The 11,457-nt window shown below is 41.7% G+C and overlaps 2 protein-coding genes and 1 long non-coding RNA gene across 5 annotated transcripts; 2 read left to right on the forward strand and 1 right to left on the reverse strand.

Moving 5' to 3' along the window:
- Window positions 1-802: 802 nt before the first annotated feature.
- On the reverse strand, window positions 803-5,522 carry LOC131673132 (uncharacterized). The gene is made up of 3 exons (XR_009302685.1): window positions 5,089-5,522; window positions 4,440-4,963; window positions 803-959 (listed from the first exon to the last, which is right to left on the reverse strand). It is a non-coding gene; the product is annotated as an uncharacterized LOC131673132 (long non-coding RNA).
- Window positions 5,523-6,383: 861 nt separating this feature from the next.
- Window positions 6,384-8,537, forward strand: LOC131673131 (histone deacetylase complex subunit SAP30 homolog). 2 transcript variants are annotated; one of them, XM_058950871.1, is made up of 4 exons: window positions 6,384-6,943; window positions 7,030-7,489; window positions 7,743-7,970; window positions 8,087-8,537. In XM_058950871.1, exons 2-4 carry the CDS (start codon window positions 7,163-7,165, stop codon window positions 8,213-8,215), a joined length of 684 nt encoding a protein of 227 aa, XP_058806854.1. In that variant the 5' UTR covers window positions 6,384-6,943; window positions 7,030-7,162; the 3' UTR covers window positions 8,216-8,537. The 2 variants fall into 2 exon arrangements, with proteins under 2 accessions (XP_058806854.1, XP_058806853.1); XM_058950870.1 differs by having other exon boundaries at window positions 6,384-7,489.
- Window positions 8,538-8,951: 414 nt separating this feature from the next.
- LOC131673139 (vacuolar protein sorting-associated protein 72 homolog) lies at window positions 8,952-11,392 on the forward strand. 2 transcript variants are annotated; one of them, XM_058950882.1, is made up of 7 exons: window positions 8,952-9,003; window positions 9,320-9,474; window positions 9,552-9,778; window positions 9,855-10,037; window positions 10,108-10,309; window positions 10,380-10,571; window positions 10,652-11,392. In XM_058950882.1, exons 2-7 carry the CDS (start codon window positions 9,341-9,343, stop codon window positions 10,881-10,883), a joined length of 1,170 nt encoding a protein of 389 aa, XP_058806865.1. In that variant the 5' UTR covers window positions 8,952-9,003; window positions 9,320-9,340; the 3' UTR covers window positions 10,884-11,392. The 2 variants fall into 2 exon arrangements, with proteins under 2 accessions (XP_058806865.1, XP_058806864.1); XM_058950881.1 differs by having other exon boundaries at window positions 8,965-9,206.
- The last annotated feature ends 65 nt before the right edge of the window (window positions 11,393-11,457 follow it).

The raw sequence follows: 11,457 nt of genomic DNA on the forward strand, positions 1-11,457 counted from the left end.
ATCACGAGACATTCTTTACGTTAAACAATACTCACGAGCTTTGGAAAATAATCGGCATTCAATCGTATATTGTACGTGATTAAAAAATGAGCCATATTAACAAATAGTTTCTATATGTTACGGCATTTATCTACTTAAAAATTGATATTAATAGCTGCGGTGGATAATAATACTCAATTGTATGCTGTGGTCACTTAAAAAAACTAATAATTTTCGTACATTTAACAAACCAACGCCTGTATGTTTGCGCCTTATATTCGACAATATGGAAAAAATTCTTAACATCAAACAATACTTGAAGAGCTTTGGCAAATATCAAATTCTTATACATAAAAAATGGAACATAAATAGGTGTCTTCTCGATTTCATCAATTATACAGCAGATAATATGGATTATACATTGTACATTAATATTTCAGAATACATATAATTCAGCATTTTCCTTGTTTGCCATTAAAAAAGTAAATGTTTTAATTCTATGCAGATTTTGTCTTACAAATAATGATCATTGTTACTGTTAAAATACTACCATTCAATGTATACAATACTCGTAGAATAAATGAAAAATACAAATTTTTACCTAAAAGAAATTGATCAAACTACAAGTAAAATTTCTCACTATTTACTCAAACGCCGTAACAATGTGCATAATTGCTCACAACTATTGTAGATTTGTGTGTAGACATATCTGCATTACAGCTACATGCGTAGCTCGTAGATTCAAATCAAATGTGGACGCGTTCGGTATGCTGAATTTCATGTATTCTAAAAAAAAAGAAAAAAAAACCAAATGCATGTGCATTTCAAAATTGCGTGACTTACCTCCATGGCTTTATCGATATCAACGATATACTGAAACAAAGCAAGTAACGCCTACGCAAGAACTTTATCGCTGTGTACTAGGGACACAGCTCAAGTTCTTCCGGGTGCTCGTCGTGATGCTACGCTGAGCTGGATGTCTGGAAAGAAAAGCATCCTTCGTTAATGACCAGGTCAACACAGAGTTTCGTTAACGGACGACCTATCACCGCGATTATTCGCTGTATGTGCGCACAATTTTTACGGGTCAAGATTTACGCCTGCGTGAAAGCCAGCGGATACGAGCAAGAGAGATATATATGTGTCGATGACGCCTCATTAGCGTATGCACCGCACGATGCTGAAACTGGTAGAGTATGATGATTTGCGTTAATCGAGGGGTCGACCACGGCTCGACGACGAAAGCTGGATTTCAATTCAAGAGGACTGTATTTTTTTTCTTAGCGTTGTGGCTCGAGCGACAGGTGCCGTTCATCCGCGCGGATATCCGAGCTGTCACATGCATTCATTGATTTTGAAACAACTCGCTTCTTTCTTTATTGTTAAGGTTTTAAGCTAGATTTAAGCTGATCTATAGGCAACAAAAAGCTCGGCCAAAGGCATGCATTGCATTTTTGTTGTCAAAACTTAATGTCGCTCGGAAATGTATTCTGGAATACGATGAAACAATCGGGGGAAGGGAAAACCGGTTGATTCGTGGGGAAAAAAGAAAGGCGAACACTGTACAGCCGTGCACGAGCGAGACGAAGCGAAAGTTATAAACAAAAATCATTAAAGCAGCGTCGAGTGCGGAGCGACGCACAGCGCGTGCTCGTAGCCCGTCTCAGTCTAGAGCAGCAATGGCTCGCGGCGAGAAGACAGCCCGGAATTTCGCGGATGGTTGCATCCGGCCGCCATACTGGATATTTTCATTCCGTCTCTATCTCTCATGGCCCGGCAAAGTCGCCCCGGCGCCCGAGCGGCTATGAGCTTTTTCCGAGAAATGCAAAGCGACGCAAGTTCGCACGCCAAGAGCAGACATTTTGGCCGGAGCAGCAGCAGCAGCAGCAGAACGGTGGCGGTTCTATCGACGCAGCGAGTAGAAAAAAGGGGGAGCAGAAAGCAGCGCGAAGAGAGAGGGAGCCAGCTCTCGGTGCGGTGCAATCGAAGCAAAGCGCGCGCGCGAGCGAGAGAGAGAGAGAGAGAGACAGAGACAGAAAGAGAAAGAGCTGAGCCGAGCATATATGCACACGGTGCCGCTCTGCAGGCAGTTACGTACAACGAACATGTCGCCCGTACATTGATTGCATATCCACCATTTTACATTAGTAACAAAGCCAAATCGCTGGGAATGCCGTGTTCTTTGCCCTTCAGAGCTGTCTCGCGTGCTGAAGGTTTCACACGAACAGCTGCTTGTCGTCACGGCACACAACAAACAATCCGCGAAAGCGCGAGCGCGAGAGTAGCGGAGCAATATCGAGCTTATTAACAGCAGGTGAGGGACGAAGAGAGAGAAAGAGAGAGAGAGAGAGAGATAGAGGTATCGTCGGCACGTGCACTGACAGCGGCATAAAATGGCGACAAAAGGCCAGAAAGGCAATTCAATGAGCAATGATACGCAAGGCGCGAGCGCGACACAGCACGACACTTGCACTGCTGTGGGAGTCCCTCGGCGAAAGTTAGCAGACGGCGGCGCTCTCGCTGAGCTAACGGCGTTGAGGTTAGAAAAGCTCGAAGAAAAACCCAGACAGAATGGAGCGGACTTTGGCGCGACTTACGTGATATGTCGACGAGTAGAATGCTTGCTATAACACTGCACTGCTCGCTCGGCTGGTACGTGCTTTTGGCTTGGCTACACAGTACAGTATTGCAGGCAGGCAAGCAAGCAGGCGGGTAGGCAAACTGGCAGGCAGGAGCGCGCGGCGGTAGCGGTAAAGCGACGCACATAGAGGAAGACGCTTACGTGTAAACACGAGTGATGCACGACTCTCGCTCTCTCCCCTCTCTCTCTCTCTTTCTCTCTCACACAGCTGCCGCCACTCTGCACTCGCACACACACGCTCTCTCTCTCTCTCGCTCTCTCTCTCTCTCTCTCTCTCTCTGTCTCGCGCGCGCGAGCAAGCGATCCCAAGCTACCAACTCCAGCGCTGCTGCTGCTGCTGCCGCTTGTTGGCTTGCTTACTTGGCTTCGCAACGGGATACGTCTCTCTTTTCTTTCTCCCACGCTGTCCCGATCTATTTTCTTGAGTGCGTGCGGCAGCAGCAGCAGCAGCAGCCACTACTTCTTTCTTCCTCGCCCCCTCCCTCCCACTAAGCAACAACCCACCTAGCTGAGCTTCGCGAGATTGTAGATCGCCAACGAGCCAAGTTCTTGATGGGCAAGCTTGCAAGCTTGTCACGCACGGAACTAGCACTGAACACGAGTGGCAACAATAATGACGATGATGCAACTGTTGCGATTATGCTCGACGACGAACATCGATCGAACAATCGGACAACAGAGCACAGCCAGCACGCATCGCATCGCATCGATCGAGAATGGGGCAGCGTCAGGGACGCGCTTTTGACAAGTAGCCGCCGTGGCCGAACGCGCGTGCGGCCGCAGGCAAAAAGGAATCGTGAAAGCTCGGCCGTTCCAAGTAGCCACGCCAGGCCATCACTTAAACTGCCCCTCAATGATACTCCGAAACTCCGTTTCGGATTCGTCGTACCCGGAAACGCGCCGCTAACCGTGGAAAACAAAGCCGACCGAGATCGACCGGCACACGCGCGCGCGCACGACCAAAACCTACGCTACCTACGTTTGCTTACGGCCGCGTCGTTTTTTCGCTCGCCTCACTTACTCGCTCGGTTTACAGCGGCGAGGAACAAGTTTCCTCGTACGTGCACAAGCCGACATTTTTACGTGCAAAAAGCGGATTGCATTGCGAGGCATTGAGAAAAATGGACGACGCCAAGTGAGTCAGTAAGAGGAGGCGGTGGCGGCGGCGGCTGCTGCTGCTGCTTCTTCTACTCGGGAGGGAAAAAATGGCGAGTAAATAATTGAATGACGCCGCGGCCGCAGAGAGCGACCGAAATGGAATCGCTCTTTCTTCGCATCGCGTATCTCTCTCTGTCTCTCCGTGCCTCTGGCTCTGCGTGTGTGCGTTGGCTGGTTGGCTCTCTGTCGAAAGCCCCGCGCGATGCGCGCGCGCGCCGATAGACGATGCACAGCACACACTCGTCCGCCGACTCCACTCTCGTATATATGTACGTGCGTGTATATATTTTTTTTCTTCTCTCGGCTGCGGATACGGCATTTTTTCCCCTCGATTTTGCGGCCGTGCCCTCAGCTCGACGAATGCCATCTTTTTCTCGGTAGCTATCCGCGCCTCTCTCTCTCTCTCTCTCTCTCTCTCTCTCGTTATATCGCTGGCGTTTTGCGCGTTATTAGCCGCGGTGGTGTGGATATCTGGCTGTACAGCCAAGTGGCTGGTAAAGGCGCGGCGCTATACTCGGCAGCGCGACGGCGGGCTGTCACGGAGGGATAGGTGCCGGCTAAGGCCGCAGTAGGGAGATGCGTACGAACAAACGAACGGACACAGACGCGAGTTGGCGCGCGACGCAATGGAAAATACCGAAAAATACGAAAAATGGCTTACCTATCGTCTCGTCAGCAAAAACAGCAGTACTCGTCCACTCGGTAGACACTGGCTCTCTGCACTGCCAGTCTCTCTGCGTGTCGTGTCTGTCTGTCTCTCGGCTCGGCTTTCTGTGTTTTTCTCTCTCGCTCGCTCTGCTTGGGTCGTGCTATGCTGTGCAGCCTGGCTCAACTCTCGCAACAAGGCTCTGCCTCTGGCTGTGCCGTGCTATGCTTGCTGTGCTGCTGCTGCTGCTGCTCGATCGCTCCGTCTCTGTCAGACTTGTGGCGCTCTATAGGGGGCTCGTTCTATCTCCCTCTCTCTCTCTCTCGCGGCTCGGCAAGGATCTCCTCGCTTTGGCTGTAGTACGTAGTAGGTAGCGGCTGTTCTGTTGGCCTGGCCTGGCTGCGCGAGAGCTGCGGCTCACTCGATGCCTGCCACGGGTGCGAAAGAGACGGAGAGATACGCCACTTATGAGTTAGCGCGAGCGCAAGGCGTTCGCGCCGTCCTTGTCTGGCCAACGCGACGGGGAAAACCTCGGTTGCCTATTGGCCCATTTCAGATAAGCCGCAAAAACCAGGCCAATCAGCGCTCACCTTTTACCGTTTTCGTGCGTTTCTTTTTACCCCCACTCTCGATGCCCGCGGCTCTGCCTGCTTGCTACGCTTACCTATACGCTGCTACGTAGGTGCTGGCTGATGCGCGCCGTCGTTTCAGCGTTCCACGCTATGTGCTGTGCTTATGTGCAGCCTGCCATTTGCCGCTGCCGCCACACGCAATGTCTGCTACATCAAGCGAAAAAGGCGGGAAAACGATTATACGTAGCAGCTCAATACGGGAAGCCGCCGTTCGCTCGCTGCGCCTATGCGCCCCCCGGCTATTCCTTCCTTAACTTGCTCTTGCCGCTGTTCACTCTTTCTCCATCTATCTTGCGCGTATCATCATTGCTGCTTTGAACAGTTATTTATGCTGCTGCGCCTTCACTTACTTAGCTGCAATGACGCTGTCGATGCCGCTGCAAGTGGAACGATGATTAACATTGTTTTTGAAAACATGTATAAATAACGCCTTCAGCGTCACGTCATTATTTTGGACTTTGGTGCTCAGACCTTGCTCCAAAACGCAAACTTGCGCCACTGCCAGAGGGGGTCGCTCGAATCAGCAATAAACTCCGAAAATTATCTTGCTCTCTCTCTCACTCTCTCTGCGGCGTTTTTGCACTTTTACCTGATCCTGATTGGTGGCACCAGCTGTCAGCTCTGTATAGCCAAGCGATACAATGTCCAGGAGAGCGAGAACATTGATTTTGTTGTTTTACCCGACGGGGGGTGCAGGCGTGCTCGAGGGGCTTGTTTCTCCAACGAATGTAGATATAATCGATCAAATTATGAGGGGTTTCGGACGATCCACATAGATTACTTTGAGGTTGTTTAGTGTGACTTTGAGTTATTAGGCGTGAGTCATTAGCGGTTGTTTGGACTGCGTTATAACTAAATTAACTCGTCCTTTGAATTTTTTTAAATATTACACGTATGGATTGGGCAAGGAAGTGTATGATTTTTTAGGTATTGAAAACTATCTTTGTAAATAATTCGATTAATTTTCTAAAGTTCAGTGGCAAAGTTTAAAATTTTCAACTTATTTAGGCTAATTTTTTCATCAGGAGGTTTTCTCTTTGTATTTAGCAATATATACGAAATAATCCTTTAACTTTGACAGTTATATATTACTTTCTGGCGCTCTGTACGTACTGATGTAATGCGTTTACCGAACCTGTTGAAGTTTTGAAGCACCTAACGAGCTTTGACTTCGTCGTTAGGATCTTATCACTGGCTATTCAAAAACCGTGCAAAAACTATATTATTTCTTGGAAACTAAAATTTATTGGAATTAAAAAAAATCAAATTGAATTATTTCCCTTACAAGATATTTTAAGCGATTATATTCGTTGATATTATTTACAAAAGCCGTATAGCACGTAATAATTTTTTGGAGCATGAATGCTCCATTTTCCAGTCAGCTGGTTTAAAATACATATAATGAGAGTCAAGTTACAAATAAACCATGAAACTGTAACTTAACCTCGAAACAAATGATGGTATCCGTCAAGTCTACAAATTTTAGCTGTAAACAACAGGGTGCGACTCTACTTATTTGCATATCGAACACAACTGCGGGCAGGTATTTGATTAGAACAGCTAATGACAAAAGAAATCTTAGCCGCGTCACCATTTAAACTCACTGCTGCCAACGAAATAGCAAGAAGATATTAGGCTTGCTGGACTTGATTGCTTGACTTTTTCGACTCGTAATTCATTGTCTTTGTTCAATGTCTATCCCACCCAGCTGTTCCTTCTCGCTACAGCCCACGAGAGCGTTCAGAACAGAGAACGAAGTATAGCATCAGCAGCATTCAGACGAAATAGGCAGGCGGACCAAGAAAGCCGAAATTTCAGCGCCGAACTACGCACATACTTGTTTTCTACGCGCTTCGCTTGACACATATGCTCTTGCCTGCTGATCGTGTACGCATCTCCGATATTTTCTATCAAAAGTTTGCCGGGTGGTATATGCTTCTCCAGTTAAATAGTGGTGTATCTTCGTTTAACAGAGAGAAGCCGGCCAACTTACGAGAAAGGTCCACGAGCACGCGACGGAGAACGCAGATACGCACGAGTTTTTAGTGAGAAATGTGCATACAGCGATGCCGGGGAGAGTAGTGTGAAAAGTGGTAGCCACTGTGGATGGCAGCAGGTGAAAAGTCAGTAGCGTGGTGCGCGACACCTTTTCTGTACGCCTCTTCGACTGCGAAAGCAGCCACTACAATCAGCACGACGACGACGACGACATCGATAGCGAGTACACTAGCCGGGACCTCGGTAGCTAATGCTATTAGCAGAATGAATGGTTTTAGTACGGGCGAGGAGGACTCGCGGGGGGCCGCCGATCAGATTTGCAGTCTCGTCGACGAGGGCGTCAGATGTGCCAGGCAAGCGGGCAATGCATCGTACAGCAAGAGAATACAAAAGACCGTCACCCAGAGAAGGCTCAAGCTCAACCTTGACAGCATGGTACGCTTCTTCATCTTCCTTTTTTATTTCGTATATACGTGTCGCGTGAGTTCTGCGATGTTTTTAAGGATTTCGCCCATCACGAGGCTGTCTTTGTTTTGATGATGCGCCAATTTCTCTTTCGTGCTTGACACTCCTCTATGGACACACTTGTATATTGCCCTTGTTTGAATAAAACCTCATTCATGTGGGACAAATTAATTGGTTTTTACTCTACCAACAATAATACAATTTTTTATTTTTTAATTTATAGGCAAGGCACATATACATGTGTGATTATCACAAACAAGTAATTCAGTCTGCTCGTACAAAACAACAACACCAAAGGAGGAGGAAAGAGTCAGATGATGATTCTGGGGAAACAGATCAAGACGTACCTGAAGTTGACCTATATCAACTGCATGCTGGTACACTTAGGAGATATAAGCGTCATTATAAATTACAAACAAAACCTGGATTGAACAAAGCACAGTTGGCTGATGTGAGTATCATAGATTGTTTTTTCTTCCAGTTATACACTGAAACTCATTATATTAATGTTTATACGCTCAGACTATGAAGGAGACATTTTATATACTATGATTTTTTTTTTTGCAGATTCTCACGAAGCATTTTAAAACGATACCAATTGTTGAGAAAGACACACTAAGTTTTTTCTTCTACACAGTTAAAACTAATGCAAATAAGCTGGATCAAAAAAATGGTTTGAGTAATGATACATCGTAGCCTTGGTTCTAGTATTGAGCGTCACTAAATGTCATTTATTTAGTGAGATATAAAAATTTATATTTAGCTTTTTACACGTTGATAAGAGTAGATTATTTTGTAAAAGTATGTGTAAACTATAAAGATAGAATTATTCTGTGTTTTAGGTATAAGTCTTTCACTCTAAAAGTACTAATAATAATATTTCAAATGACAATATGTTTTAATAAAATTATGTTAATATTTTAATGAATATCTCATGTGATTGTACAAATATTTACATTTACTTCTAACTCATGACAAGTCTTGTTCTGACAAAACTTGTATACTCTTTTTTTTGTCTCCATTGAACGTTATAAACTTAATTAAGTGCAATTTATATGTACTTTGAAATACTAAAATTAAAAATTTATTTATTTACCTACATCATGATTTATTTTTTGTGAAGTCTCTATGATAGATTCCATTATATCAATTTCACCTTCATCAATATTATTGCCCAAATTTGATCTCAAAGAGTTTAATAAGATTAATGTGTCGTTCATTAAATGATCTTAAATATCAATTTGCTTTTATAATGACTAAAACGTACCTTTATGACCAACTCTTATCTCAACTGAAGAAAAATTTAGAATTTTGTTTTCTTTTTATTGAATTGAATAATTAGAAATACCAGTTCAATCTTCAATTACACTATGAAATACGTCAAGTGACGTATTATTTCGTCATCCACTGTGGCTCCCGAAAGTGCCGTCTGCCGAGACTGCCAATGCTGACTATCGTAGGTGCCGGCGGCGTTGTAGTTTTCAGTTATGTATCTTACTTTCATGGTTATCGATTAAACTTTATATACAATATTTGAAATACATATAGCGTTTTCTGATTTAGTACTTTGTAATCTGGAAAAATATTTAGTCATTTTTCTGCTTATAAAACAAACTTTTGTGTACATTCTATTAACTTTGAAAATTTTTGAACGATTTCTTTATTCATCATTTTTTAAGTCACGAAGGTTAGGTCAAATACTTAGTTAAAAAAATTGTCTTTCTTTGCCAGCCTTGTATAAGTGCAATTAATTTTAATACTATAATTATTATTATTAATTTATGAATTTCAACTTTTCAGAGATAGAAACTTTCATAAAACATGGCATCAGCAAGACCAAGACGTGCCAATGCTGGCAATAAAATGGCAAGACTCCTTAACGAGGAGGAAGAAGATGAATTTTACAAAACTACTTATGGAGGTTTTGAGGAAACAGAGCAAGATCAAGATTACAAGTGTGTTGTGCTATAAAATAAACCTTGCTATAAAATTATGAAGCGAATACTGTGAGATTTCTTTCTTTTGTTTACAGGCAAGAAGTGGAAGTGGAAGATGAAGTCGATTCAGATTTTAGCATTGATGAAAATGATGAACCAGTGTCAGATCAAGAAATTGATGAAAAGAAGAGGAAAAAAGGTGTATTCACTAAAGCATATAAGGAACCAGCCAAGCCTTCTTATTCAAAACCAAAACCAGTTTTAGTTAAAAGGAGAAAACCAAAAATACAGAAAATAGCAAGGATTTACGTTGATCCTATGGGTAATTACAAATATTTTCTATTACGCAAATTTTTTTTAATTTCCAAATTTCTCTAACACATATTGTATCCATGCAGAGAAGAGATCTATCAGGCACTCAACTACTGCCAAATCAACAGCTACATTGAAAAGACTAAAAGAAAGAACTGAAGATCAGAGGAAGCGAGTTAAATTAATTAGGTATGATGATTATAAGCCCACACAAGAAGAGCTGCTAGAAGAAGCACGTCTTACGGAAGAAATTAATTTGAAATCATTAGGTAAACTCTGTTATCAAAATTATATTTTAATATTCATATGTGATGTGTTAATATTATTATCTCTTTTTAGAAAAATATCAAAGGCTAGAGAACGAAAAGAAAAATACCAGAGTAATTCGCAAAACAAATATAGGACCTATGATAAAGTATCAATCATTTTCTATGCCAGTATTAAAATTATCAATTTCAAAGAAAGAAAAAAAATCTGAATCTAGATCAGACAGTAATAAAACATCAGAATCAGCTGAAAAATCAACAGATGCCAATGAAAAGTATACTAATTTTTATGCATACAATAAAATATGTTATTCTATTTGCTTCTAAAAACGTTATTTCTTTCAGTAATTCAAACGGTGAAGATAAAACAAAAGATACAAGTGAAGAAGTAAAAGAGACTAATATTGAATGTATAGAAACAAATAGTTATTATGAAAGGACCTTTGTTACATTTGAGAATATGCAGCAATTTAATCAAATTTTCAAAAAGAAATCTACTCCAAGGCCTACTTTACGAACGCTATGTGCCATTACAAGGTAATGAATTAATTTCAGTTTGCTTTAATTCATTTCCTACCTCTTTAATAATAATTTGTAAAAAATATCTTATAATTTAGATTTCCAGCAAAGTATCGAGATCCTATGACTCACTTACCATACAGAAACGTGCAGACGTTTCGCTTGCTAAGAGATGCTTATTATCATCAAGTAGAAGCTACCTCAGATATCAATGATTCAGAAATATCTCCAGAACTAGCTCGTTGGTTAGAGTATAGACAGAAAAATAATCAAGGAATTCAGAGAAGTACAGTACGTCTGGAAGCTGCATCTGCTTCTTCTACTCTATAATTTATAGTTTTTAAGTACTAGACTAAAATGTTGTACTACATATTCAAAAAATTAAGTATAATTTGAATTGTATACATTTGTAAATAACGGTAGCGTTCAATACTGTGATGTTTGTTGTCTGAGAGAATGATTTTCATATAAAGTATTTACATCTTTTTATGCACATAAAAGTTTACATTTTCTTAAAAGGGTTAGATTAAATTATCAAGCAGCAAACAATATCAAAAACTCAAGTATTTATAAAAGAGGATTGTATTTATTTGTTTTTCTTTTATTAAATATAACTATTTATTTTTTCATTAAAGGATAGTATCCAATATAGTAAATAAAATTTTCATAAAAATAAACTAAATTATTCCATCTATCACGAAATACTATAAAACAAAAAGATTTGCAATTTCTTTCACAGCAATATTTCATAACAAAATATTCTTAAATTGGTGATATTGTATGCGAAACCTTGTGTAGTCTTAACAAAACAAATTGACGATAAATAAGTAAAAAATACATCAATGAGAAAGATATATTACTCATTTTATTTTATTTTTCATAGCCATTTAAAAATGAAAAATAC

The sequence above is a fragment of the Phymastichus coffea genome, unplaced genomic scaffold, assembly GCF_024137745.1.
Source record: "Phymastichus coffea isolate CEN01 unplaced genomic scaffold, Cenicafe_Pcof_1.1 PCOF00169, whole genome shotgun sequence".
Classification (NCBI taxonomy): domain Eukaryota; kingdom Metazoa; phylum Arthropoda; class Insecta; order Hymenoptera; family Eulophidae; genus Phymastichus; species Phymastichus coffea.